General features: G+C 50.2%; 1 protein-coding gene across 2 annotated transcripts in view; it reads right to left on the bottom strand.

The window, feature by feature from the left end:
* The window catches only part of GFPT1 (glutamine--fructose-6-phosphate transaminase 1), a 35,917-nt gene extending 26,634 nt beyond the window's left edge, over window positions 1-9,283 (bottom strand). For both annotated transcript variants that reach the window (XM_071799402.1, XM_065856548.2), the window contains exon 1: window positions 9,203-9,283. In XM_071799402.1, coding sequence (XP_071655503.1) covers window positions 9,203-9,209 — 7 coding nt within the window. In that variant the 5' untranslated portion in view covers window positions 9,210-9,283. The remainder of the gene's footprint in view (window positions 1-9,202) is intronic.
* Between the last annotated feature and the right edge of the window lie 3,676 nt (window positions 9,284-12,959).

The following is a 12,959-nucleotide window of genomic DNA, read 5'->3' as shown; positions in this document are numbered from 1 at the left end:
GCATGGAATAAAAGCAAGACAGGTTTCACATAACCATCTCTATGTGATTGGCAATTCAAAGTTTGTAATTTGAGAAATTACGTCAAAACTTTTGAGGGGAATGGAGTTGAGTCAAACAGGCACAAAACCAGAGTCTTAAGGCATCCCAAATCTTTAATTCGGCCCTGACGGTACTGCCATCCAGTTCCCCAGCTTCTAGTCCTGTGAAGAGTTTTACCCTCAAGATGACTTTTGGAACATCAATCTTTATGTTGACACACAGATTATATCTCAAGGAACATTTGAAAAACCGTGTTCTTAAGCTGTTTGTGTTTCGGAATGAAACTAAATAATTCAAAGCCTTTTGATGTCTGAATTTATAAGTAGAAATACGGGTTACTCAGTGCTGACACCACTGAACACCACAGAGCATGGACACGTTTACAAAGGACATTTTAGCCCGAGCGGGGCTTGTACATTGTGATATTCTCCCATTTCCCTTTTCCACGGACTCCAGCTCAGGACAAGTTTGTCATAACCTTCATCTTCTCGTTCCCAAAGCACCAGCGTTAGTTGCATCTCCCTGCAGTTCTGCTGGAATAGAAATGCACACCACTTCTTGCTTATTTTCCTCTACATCGCTAGAAAAAAATAATCGGGTGCACGTTCGATTTTTCCTCTTTCTTAAACAACCTAGTCAGATGAATTAAAATAAAAAGGAGCTTTTCACTTGGTTTCTTTACCTTTACTTCCGCAAAGTTTCTTCTGCTGCCACCTCCCAAGGGCATCGGTTCAACGTGAGCCTGGGTTCCAGTAACCGCACGGCCAGGGTGAGCTCACAAACCTCCCGATCCACAGCGGGAAACTCAGCACATACTAAAACACCCACAGCAGTCAACAACCCCTCTGGTATTCCCAGAGCCTCCTCTGAAGGATATTCCCCCCACACTCTCCGTCTCCAAACCTTCCTCCCCACCCTCCTGGCAAAAACAACTTTTCCAAATTGAGATACTGAGTTCACTCTGTTTCTAAAAAGTGCGTTCTTCAGACAAACAGCAACCTCCCTGTTTACAAGCGAACGGACTCCAAATAGCTGTCATCCCGGTGAAGGACGGCCCATTTCAGCGATATCCCAGATATTTAAAGTCCCTTAATGGCTCCCAGGTCCTGCTCCAGGAGCACAGAGCACAAGGCTTTGCCGTATTCACCAGAAACCTCCCAAACGGACGCCCAACGCGGCAGTAGAATTGCACATAAAAATAACGAGTGTGCACCATAAAGCAGAGAAAACAAGCACAAGAGATGTCTTTGAAAAGGCAGCTGGGGTCCGGCATTTTCCCTTTACTGCAAAGCCACCTACCACGGCATCCAAAGTAAAGCTGCTTCAGAAGGCATAATTATAACCAGGGAATAATTATAACATCCCGTTTCCACCCAAATCTTGGAGTCTTGCACCGTTTTTGATGGCGCTGGCATCAGCTGGGCCCATCGAACGCCTCACCAGCAGCACCCACAATACCTGCACCCCCTCGGTGGCACCTCGGCCATGGCAGAACCAGCCCCGCTCTGGCGTGCAGCCCCCAGGAGGGCGTTCCACACCACGGCGCGACACCAACGCCACGCAGGCGGCTCTTTCAGCAAACGGGGACTGATGATCAGCGTTAAAGTTCAGGTGTCAGGCTGCTCACAGCCACACAAGTGTGATGGGAGCGGCTGAGGGACCGGGGGGTTCAAAATGGCGGCACCAAGATCACCTCAGGGCTCAAAATGGTGGCACCAAAATCACCTCAGGGCTCAAAATGGCGGCACCAGGGGCACCAAAATCACCTCAGAACACAAAATGGTGGCCCCAGGGGTGGCGGGATCACCTCATGAAAGCCCTTGAGGTGCTGGAGCGAGTTGAGAGAAAGGAACGGAGTTGCTGAGGGGCTGGAGCACAAGTGTGATGGAGCGGCTGAGGGAGCTGGGGGTTCAGCTGGAGAACAGGAGCTGAGGGGAGACCTTCTGATCTCTGAACTGCCTGAAAGGAGCTTGGAGCCAGGGGGGTCGGGCTCTGCTCCCCAGGAACAAGCGCCAGGAGCAGAGGAAACGGCCTCAAGTTGCGCCAGGGGAGGCTGAGGTTGGATGTGGGAACAATTTCTTCCCCAAAGGGCTGTGGGGCATTGGAACAGGCTGCCCAGGGCAGTGCTGGAGTCACCATCCCTGGAGGGCTGGACAGACGGACATGAGGTTCTCAGGACATGGGGCAGTGCCGGGGGTGGGTTATGGGTGGACTGGATGTTCTTTTCCAAGCAAAATTATCCTATATGCCAAAAAGGGAGAAGAAAAGGGCAACACCACCAGGCACAAGCCACAAAACCCAACTCGCTCTCAAGCTGTGATGTTGCATTTTAAATGGGGGAATTTTCCACTGACTGGGGAGCCCAGCGCAGCCACCTGGATGGCCCGGCAGGACACACGGACCACACGGACCACACATCCCCTTCCAACCTCCCCATCGACACCCAGGACGGACAGAGCCTGGTGGGGACACACCAGGAAGGTCCCTTTGCCCAGCACAGCCCCTCCGTGCCCAGCAAGGCCAGGAAAACTAAATCCTCCAAAGGAAAAAGTCTAAGATGGGCTCTATTGTTAGGAGAAACTCCATTTCCTTTCATAGAATATTTTGTAAATGTGAATTGATCACGTTAGTCTCCATCCTGCTCCTGGCACAAGGCTTAAAACCAGAACTATTTCCTTCTAGCCAGGGTTGACTTTGGACATCTTTGTTAAATCTGAATCTAAGACTAAGAATTCCACCAAAAAAAGAGACAAACCCACACAAGGAATTTAGTGCTTCTCATCAGTAAATACAGAGAGTACAAAAAGCAAGGCGAGTGAAAGAACTGCAAATACAGCATTAACGCTGCGAAATATGCAGATGCACTCTTCAAAAAGATGAGCATGTAAACGCTGGGAGATTCAGTTTGGATTCAGTTCGGCTTTTAGATTGGGACAGGAAAATAGGTGAAGTGATAACGGAGACGCCACTAAGGAAACAACTCTAAGAACTCACCTGTGACCAACACATTTTGTATGAGAAGGCGAGCAAGACAAGTAGGTTTAAAACTCACCTTGGAGAACGCAGAAATAATAGAGTAATATGTAAAAATGATGCATAATTGAAGTAAAAACGGGACAACGTCGCCAGTGAAAATGAACACAAGTCTTTCAAAACGCAAGGCTTCCTGATCTGCAAGCTAAGATCAAATATTTGAAGGTTTATCATCCATTTGATCATGATGAAAATAATAGTTTCATTTACTGGAAATATTTTCAAATGTATTCCATTTTCTCCTTTTTAAACATCCCTTCGTGGCTGGGGAGAATTTCAACCCACATTTAATAAAGAGTATTTTTCCTGGCTTTACCCAACTATTGGATTATTCAGGAACACACGAGCATCTTGTAATCATTTCCATTTTTAACTACAACTCCACTGCCCTCGACAGAAAACACCGATGAGAAGCAAAAAATAAGGCCCGAGGCGGTAATTGCTTGTTACGCTTCACTGATCTAAGTGTATTTTGGGGCTCTGCAGAGGCAATTTTCCTCTGGAATTACCCATCTGTGATCACTCAGGTGACACTTGCACAGTCACCAAAACAACCTCTTCTTCCTCAAAAGCTGAACAAAGGGTCGCTTTGCTCGCTTTGCTCCGAGGTGGAACGTGGCGACTCGACCCTGTGGTTTATAGGCCATAAGAGGCCTTTTTGTCCACACGCCGCAGAGGTGTTTTTCTCCAAACGGCAAAGCCTCGTTCGCTCCCTCCCCGTCCTGATATTCGAATCGATCTTTAGAGCTGCTGGGAGAGACACAAAGCGCCAATTTTGCTGTCAAAGCGACGATCGGTTTAAATCACAACAGTCAACGCAAACGTCTTGGTTGGGATGAAATTCCAACGCAAATCTAGCGAATTCCCACCCGGGTCCCATCTGGTGGAGCTTCTCCCCCTGCCAGCCCTGCTGAAAGCGTAGAAATGGCGAAATCCAAGCGGAACGTTCCCAAAACGGACCCGTTGTGAATGCCAGGTCCAAATGGACCTCAAGAGTGTGGATTTCAGCTCAATTTGGCCATTCAGACACCGTTCAACCCAAGTGGTTTTCGGTACAAACACCACAGCCGACCTCGGTACCTCACGCTCTAGAACAAGCCAGGAAAATGAGTTATTACAGCAAACCGGGATATCTGAATGATATTTAATTAGGTTGACGAGCCTTGAGTGGGCATTGTTTGGAGTGAAATACACACTGCGCGAACCACAAAAACCCCTGTGAGCTTCACTCTAGTCCAGCACCGTTCATAATGTCAACTCCCGGCAAAAATACGACAGGAATTTATATCTGACGGGCCCGAATACACCAATATACCTCAGGATTACAACAGCAGCCACGCTTTACAACAGAATAAAGCATTTCAATTAGTGACCTGACACAGGACTGCACTAAGACTTGTTTAAAGCACGCCGGCTTATCATACAATCTGTGAATCCCACTATGAGCCGCCAGACTAAGAAGCCCTGTGTGTGTTTCTCTGAAGTGAGATACCTTGAACAATAAATACCCTTTAGAACATAAAACATTTCCTTGCTTGCAGGTTTGCCTTAAAAAGGTGAAGCAGAACGGGTATTCAACTGCTTGCGAAACTCAGTTCTTTCTTAGGACCGGTTTTTAGCTTTTAAGCACAAATCAGGGGTGTTCTTAATGACAGCTGCATGAAGAATTCCCTTTAAAGAGCTGACAGGTTTAACACAACAGCATTTTTACCGAATGAACAGCCATGATTTCTACCATTCAGTCACCAAAACGCTGTTTCTGAGAACTTCGTTTTCCCATGAACTTATGGTTCCTTTATTCCATGGTAAGTTCACAGGCAAATGAAATGAATCACCGCTTCCAGGTAAGGACAAATTGCCTTCTCCGGTGTCTTAAATACATGAAGTTACTCAGAACAGCTTCTCCTAATCCCGCTCCCACAAAAGCAGAAAAGCCTTCGGGCTGGGTTTGCTGACAGATTTACAAATTCCTTCATGCCACACCGTATTCTGTTTAAACCATTTCAACAGGTGATGTTATCGCTACATCCGCTCGGCAGTTCCAAAGAATCCTTTATCCTGGTGGTGATTATTAGACCTCAAGTCTCCAACAAATTAGACGCAGGCTGCTAAATAGCATATACATAATATATGCTGCAGACTGGCAAAAGTGATACAACTGTTTTCCTTCCAAAGTGACATGTTCTAACCAAGATGCTCATCACGGTGCAGAACAACGCTCCGGAATCGACGCTCTAAACCCACCGGAGCTCCTGTTATTTGCCGCCTGGTGGTTGGGGGATGCGGAACATCGTGCCGATCCCTGTGTACCAAACAAGGCTAATCCTGCACAGTTTGAACGAGAAAAAGCTCAGAAACAAGCAGGCGATGGTTATTGCGTATATGGGAGAGTTTGTGTTCAATCCATCAAGTCTGCGCTGGGAGAACAGCCATCAGCTCCGTCCCGTTTTGTTGAAGTGTAGCTGTCCAGGTCACGGATGCCAATGATTTAGCGGATGCGTGTGCTTCGTACAAACCTGCGCCACACGGGCCGTGTACAACGGATTCTACGTGCATCTGCCCCTCCTGACTGTTTGGCTCAAAACAGATGATCTCCCGCACAGCGAATTCTCTCAGGAACTGGACACCTCTCCATACTCACATTTTAACCATCGCTCCCCATACCACACAGGCGTTAACCATTTGGTTTGTTTGATTTACCACCAACTCTGCAGCTCCACAGGGCAGGAGTTCTGTCTGGAGCCACGACCGGCGCATCAACCCCAAGCACACGCCTACCTGAAACTCCTTCTTAAGCCTGCTTTAATCTTCAGCAATCACTAGTAATAAGGACCCAAGTTCTACAATCCCTTTGTGTCGTTAAAAGCAGTCGTGGCATACAGGTTTACTTATTTACAGAACAGTCTCTTGAGCCTGGCTACCCTGAAAAACCTGTTTTCCAAACCCTTTCATAGATGCCATTGAACTGGTTTGGTGCATTCAGACCAAAGCACACCCAATTTACACCTGGTCAGGTCTTCAAACTGCAGATTTGTAACACACACCAAGAACAAAAGCTCTTTTTCACTGAAACCATTAAAACCAAAAACCCAGCACATCTACACAGCAGGTCTGTCATCCATGCCACGCATCAAGACCCAAATTTCGAGGCTGCTTTCCTTTACCTGTCAAGTGGTACAAGCACATCAGATCACGGGATTCTATAAGGTCACACACACATAAACATCAACATCACATTATCAGTATGTTGAAAACATCGTGTTGGTAATTCCAGTCATAGGGAGAACGTAGATAACAACAGCAGCATTATCACCTTTTTTTTTCTTGTAAAAACTCATTTTAATAGATGATAATATCAGAGATGAGTTGGATAAAACTCTGCACGCGGACCATGGACCCACCAGACAGCGCGGCAAGATAAAGCGATGCATATCCTGACTTACAGCAATGTTGTCTGAGGGTTTGTAAGGGCAGCCGGGACTGCAGGGCTGCCACCAGGCTGGGTACCACGGCTGCTCAGACCTCCTGGAGCCCTCAGCACTGGCGACCAGAGCCCTCTACTCCAAGACGTAGGTTGCTGTCACTTAGGAGAGACAATTAAGTCTTGTTAGCGTAAGCACTCAGAGGTCCTACGAGCCAGCTGTGCTATTTATGACATTTACAGGGCTATCTGAGAAGACAACGCCTCAATTTGCTTACCCTGTTCCTTTGCTGGAGTCTAGTGCTGTACGGAAAAGAGCCCAACCTGCCGCCGCAGTTAATGGTTCACAAAATCATGGGATGGTTTGGGTTGCAGGAGCTCTGAGATCCCCATCCCAGCCCTGCTCACCAGGGTCACAGAGCAGATCACACAGGTGGGTCCAGGGGTTTGAATGGTTCAGAGGAGGAGACTCCACAACCGCTCTGGGCAGCCTGGGCCAGGCTCTGGCACCTCCCAGCAAACAAGTTTCTCCTCATGTTCACATGGAGCCTCCTGTGTTTCAGTCTGTGCCCATTGCCCCTCACCCTGGCGTTGGGCACCACTGAACAGTCTGCTCCATCCTCCGGCACCCACCCTGAGATATTGATCCCATTGATCAGATCCCTCTCAGCTCCTCTTCTCCAGCTGAACAGACTCTCTCAGTCTCTCCTCATCAGAAACGTTCCCCAACGGGAGCCAAAACCACGCTCATCATCGCCGTGTGCTCACCAGCCAACCCCAACCGCCCATCACAAGGGCTCACGTGGCAGCACCACAGGCTCCAAACAGTTCTGCCCCTGTTCCTGCAAACCCCAACCCGGCCTCCACCACGCGCTCCCGGCCCTCAGAGCCTCCTCCACTCCCAAAGCTCATTGTCCTGTATTAATTCGCTCGGTTGACGCTCGCCTTTTCTCCATTTCTCACTATGTCTCTGGCTCCCAGAAAAAGACTCAACTACATGGCAAATAACCCTTGATGCTTTTCTTACTGTTACATAAAATGTTTCAGTATCCAAGAAGAACTTCACTTCTGTGGAAAAGGGGAGGAACACACTCAATCTCGAACGCAACTAAGTAACTACTCACAGCATTTTCAGGACTTAACCTCAGCTAAAAAGGCAAGACCGGAATGGTAATGCTTCACCTTTCAAAGGCTGGACGTCAAATACGGCAAGCACAGGGCACCAAAACCATCCCTGTTCCTGCAGGAAGCTATTTATAATGATAATTATCCCTTCTATTCTTAGCTTTGCTCCACTTTGTACTTTTAACACAAACTAATAGAGTGTTAGATGTAAGCCGAAGTGTGAATTTCTGATTGCCTCTTTGTAGCGCTACACAGACTTGATGGTTTGGAGGTGATACTGGCTCAATCTCGCAAAAACAATTAAAGAAACGGCAACTTGCACATTAAGTATAAAAACCACAGTCTTAGCATCGTTTTGATTTTGCACTGAAAAAACATAGAAGGAAATGTAGAAAGACAACCAAGAAGAGCCAACAGATCAGTGTTGCATGAATTTCCATGGCAAAAACATGAAGCTGACGTGATAGAAAGGAGGAGGATAAATTATATTCCTGTGTCCAAAAGATGAGGTAGAGTAATCCTACAGTAATTGCGCTAATGTGGTGAATGGGAAGTACCTGAGCGCTGGTTTGTGCTGCGGGTCACTGGGGGCAGGTGTCCAACACCCAACAGCCCCGATGAGCTGGAGAGTAACCCTGCAACAGACACCGCTCCGCCGCCTTTACGCCCATTTACCTCTCTGCCTCGCAACTTAGAGCGAGCACACTCGAATGGATGCACGAGTATCCACATGGCAAGTTGTAATGCCTAAAAACGTTACAATAAACAACACTTTCCAGCTAAAAGCGGGAGTGGTTATTCTGATACGACCAGAGCCGCGTCTGGAAGCGCTACCGGTGAAACCTGTATCGCTGTCCTAGGGCGGACACGGCACCGACGGGCACCGGGGCTGCTTTGGAGAACTTGAGCCTCTGACCCCCGGGGGTGTCCCCACCACACTCAGCACGGGGGTGTCCTCACCCTCCACATGGGGATGTCCCCACTCTCAACACGGGAGTGTGCCCACTCCCAACACTGGGGTATCCCCACTACCCTCAGCACGGCGGTGTCCCCACTCTCAACATGGGGGTGTCCCCACCCTCTGCGCCACCCACCACCGAAACAGAGCCCCCCACCATCCCCGGCTGCCCCGAACGCTCCTGCACCGAGGACGCCGCGTCTGTGCAGCGCTGCCGCGGCTCGGGCAGAGCGAGGGCGCTGCCCTCCCGTGCGCTCCGGCCACATTCGCCCAGAATTTAAGGAGAATTCGCCCTTTCAAATTATTAAAACGTCGCGAGACGCCTCCTCCGGAGAAACGTGCGCGGAGCGCAGACAAGACGATGACATTTTCAGAGAGCGGAGACGGGGCCCCTTCTCGCTACAACGGAGAAGCGCAGAACCGCTCAGCCCCCTTTTTTCCGCTCAAATTGCCGGGGGTGCCCGGGCCGGGCTGTTCCGCGGCGGTACCGGCCGGCCTAGCGCTGCCCCGGCGGCCGAGTGGCGTCCGCAGCGCCGGGACCCGGCCCACGCCGCCCAGGGAACCCCTTCCCCGTCCTGCGGGGTGCGCCGCGCTCCCCCAGCCCCGCTCCCCGCGCCACCCTTACCGCACATGGTGCGCTCCGCTCCGCCGCCGCGCTGGCTCTGCGCGCCGGAGCCGCCCGCCCGTCCGCCCCCCGCGGCGGGGCCCAGCGCGCATGCGCGCCGCCCGCGCCGCCATTGGGCCGCGCACCCGCTCCGCCCCCAGCCCGGCCCCGGGACGTGGCAGCGGATCCGCGTCCGCCGGCGGGGGGGGCGGGACCACGGACCGGCCGGCAGCGCGGGGGCTGAGCCCGGGGGGACCCCGCGGGGCGTCTGCGCTGCTGCTCGTACTGCAGCCCCTGGGCTGCAGCGGGAGGGCGGTCCTGACGATACTGATACGAACGGGATTAGCCCCTGGAGTTCACAGGATCGGACCTGGAAAGCTCATCCAGAGCAATCCCCCCATGGAGCAGGAACACCCAGCTGAGGTTCCACAGGAAGGGGTCCAGGCGGGTTTGAATGTCTGCAGAGAAGGAGACTCCACAGCCTCCCTGGGCAGCCTGGGCCAGGCTCTGACACCCTCACCGGGAAGAAGTTTCTTCTCATCTTTAAGTGGAACCTCTTGTGTTCCAGTTTGCACCCATTGCCCCTTGTCCTATCACTGGCTGTCACCAAGAAGAGCCTGGCTCCATCCTCCTGACACTGCCCCTTTAGATCTCTGTGAACATGAATGAGGTCCCCCCTCAGTCTCCTCTTCTCCAGCTCCAGAGCCCCAGCTCCCTCAGCCTTTCCTCACACGGGAGATGCTCCACTCCCTTCAGCATCTTGGTGGCTGCGCTGGACTCTCTGCAGCAGTTCCCTGTCCTTCTGGAGCTGAGGGGACTTCCACCAGCAGGCAGCACTCGGGAGGTCTGAGTTATGGATCCCGAACACCGAAGGGCTTTTCCAGGCTCAGGCACCATCAGCCTCCTGTACCCACCAGAGCCATGAAATCCCCCTCCCCAATCTTCTCATTTTCTACCCCAACATCTCCATATCAGCACCTATTCAGAAGAAAGATAAAGAAACCAGTAACTTGAACCTGCAAAGCAAACCGGGCAGGCACGACTGACAAAGGAGTGACATGCTTGTTCATACAGTCGGACAGATCAGTGTCCGCATGGAACTGCCACCATCAAATACTGCTCAAAAAGCTTTTCAAAAGCCTAAGGGTACAAAAAGGTAGCAATCCCTTAAGAAAAGTGCTGTTAACTTTAGCTTAATACTAAAAAGTCAATTCTGAAAGACTTCCTTAAAAAGCCCAGAAAACAACCAACAATACCAAAGGGGTAGACTTTGAATCTGGTTCTAGAAGAACCTGGCTGAACACAACCTGAAGCAGGAAACATTAGAAGTTTGCCTCTGTGCTGCTGTTGACAGCGAGGAGATCTCAGGGACACCCAGGGACACCCCAGGGCAGTTGGTCCCAGTCCCCAGGACCAGCTTGTGGAGAACAGCAACCTGGAACCAACCTGTTTGGTGCTGGGGTTCCTCTTTCTCAGCTGTGAAGGGAGGAGAGGGCTGACTTCAAATTCTGATTCTTTCTGACTTCCACACCTTTAATTAGGAAGCTGAATGCCTTGTGGCAGTGGAAGGTGATTTCTCAGATGAGAAGGGAACTACAAACACATCGAAGGTGATCACCAGAACGATGCACAGTATACACTGCTGCAGAAATATTCCTCTCACCAGCTTTGGCCACTGTTCAAACTCTGTTACTGATCTACTGGACACACCGGGTTCACCTGCAGGTTTATTTCCATACTATGAGTTTCGTTGCTGCTCTGTAGGAGCTCCCAGTTTATGACTACTTAGCCACTTGTGCAATTTCTTAAGGTATTCACAGAATCATTTTGGTTGGAAAAGCCACTCAAAATCATCGAGTCCACCCATAACCCACCCCTGTCCCTGCCCCATGTCCTGAGAACCTCATGTCCGTCTGTCCAGCCCTCCAGGGATGGTGACTCCAGCACTGCCCTGGGCAGCCTGTTCCAATGCCCCACAGCCCTTTGGGGAACAAATTGTTCCCACATCCAACCTCAACCTCCCCTGGTGCAACTTGAGGCCGTTTCCTCTGCTCCTGGCGCTTGTTCCTGGGGAGCAGAGCCCGACCCCCCTGGCTCCAAGCTCCTTTCAGGCAGTTCAGAGATCAGAAGGTCTCCCCTCAGCTCCTGTTCTCCAGCTGAACCCCCAGCTCCCTCAGCCGCTCCCATCACACTTGTGCTCCAGCCCCTCACCAGCTCCGTTCCCTTCTCTCAACTCGCTCCAGCACCTCAAGGGCTTTCATGAGGTGATCCCGCCAACCCCGGGGCTGCCCTTTCATATTTTGAGGTGATTTTGGTGCCCCTGGTGCCGCCATTTTGAGCCCTGAAGTGATTTTGGTGCCGCCATTTAGAGCCCTGAGCTGAGGGGCCTAAAACTGAGCCCAGGATTCGAGGTGCGACTTCACACCTCAAACAACCTAAAGTGTTATCTGAAGACAACCCTCAAACTGAGCCTAACGCATCCATGCTTATGCACTAAAATTCCTCAGAATTTTACATCTACAGAAATTCAGCTCCTTGTGTTTAGTCTTGAAGTGGTCATTTGAGTTCTTTTTCCCCATAAAAGCCAATATTTATCACCTATGGAATTTGTTCCTTTGAGGTTTGCTGTACATACCGCACACGGTTTTACTATCATATACGGTTCACGTGGATGTAGATGTGCAACGTATCGCCAGAGAAACGTGAAAACAGCTTCCCAAGCTGCCTATTAGACATGAGCCTTTTTAAAATTAACAGAAAGGGGTTGTGGTTGGGAAAACAAACAACAACGCGCTATTTTTTCCTCCTCTAAGCTCAACATACTCACTGGACATAGAAGTTCTGGCTCAAGCCCTGAATTTGAGGCAGACTGCAAACTCACCTCCTGGAAATGAGTGTTTTGTGATCCCCACCATAATGCATTTTGAATATTAACCCGGGTAACACGAGCTGTTTCCTCCCGTTACTGTGCTGAAAGTACCTGCTGTAACAGCGCTGCCGGCCGTGACGGCTCCGCTGGGACTGCCGGACGGACAGACGGATTTCTCCCAGAAGCACGGAATGAGTCACGTCCTGACAAAACACACGTGTCCACCTGTGAACAGTTCCAAGATGACTGAGTTTAGCCTGCTGTAATCAACTTTTCCCCTAAGAGAGTCCTACAACACCGCTTGGGAAACATTCATTTTGTGTGTTCTCTCTACCTGACGTGAGTGAAAACAAAAATGGCTGAAGGGTAACATTGATCATATCTGTGGCACAGCAAAAATACCAAAGCACTTCTTTAAAAAACACCAGAATTATTTCAAGCAGTCATTACTATTTTAGATGTAATTACGAACTGCAATTATAGAACTTCACAGAACCAAAGGGTGCTCTTTAAATGAAGAACCAGGAGAACATCGGCTCACACACCACAGTGCCAGAGGACACTGGCCACCTCACCAGCTGCATTCCTATATATTCCCCTTTGCTTCACTGCCCGCGAATGCAGATTTGGGGTGAGCGGAGGAGCCAGGATGCCGCTCACCCCCCCGGTTTTCCAGGGATTGAGCTGTTCAGACAGCTTGGAAAGTTCACACAGACCCTGTGAATGACTTGGGATGATTTTACCACACTGGGCTACCATAATATTAGAGTGTATGGTTATTGTTGTGAATGCAGTTGGGTTTTGATTGTTCTCCAGTTGGCACTTAACCCTCTCCCCACCGCTTTCCCTTATCAAGAGTTGGAAAGCACACCCCCCTTCGGCTGTAGAAACACAATTGCTGCCTAATAA

The sequence above is a fragment of the Patagioenas fasciata genome, chromosome 26 (assembly GCF_037038585.1).
Source record: "Patagioenas fasciata isolate bPatFas1 chromosome 26, bPatFas1.hap1, whole genome shotgun sequence".
Taxonomy (NCBI): domain Eukaryota; kingdom Metazoa; phylum Chordata; class Aves; order Columbiformes; family Columbidae; genus Patagioenas; species Patagioenas fasciata.
The sequence above is the reverse complement of the archived record's forward strand: the minus strand, read 5'-3'. Positions and strand labels throughout refer to the sequence as shown.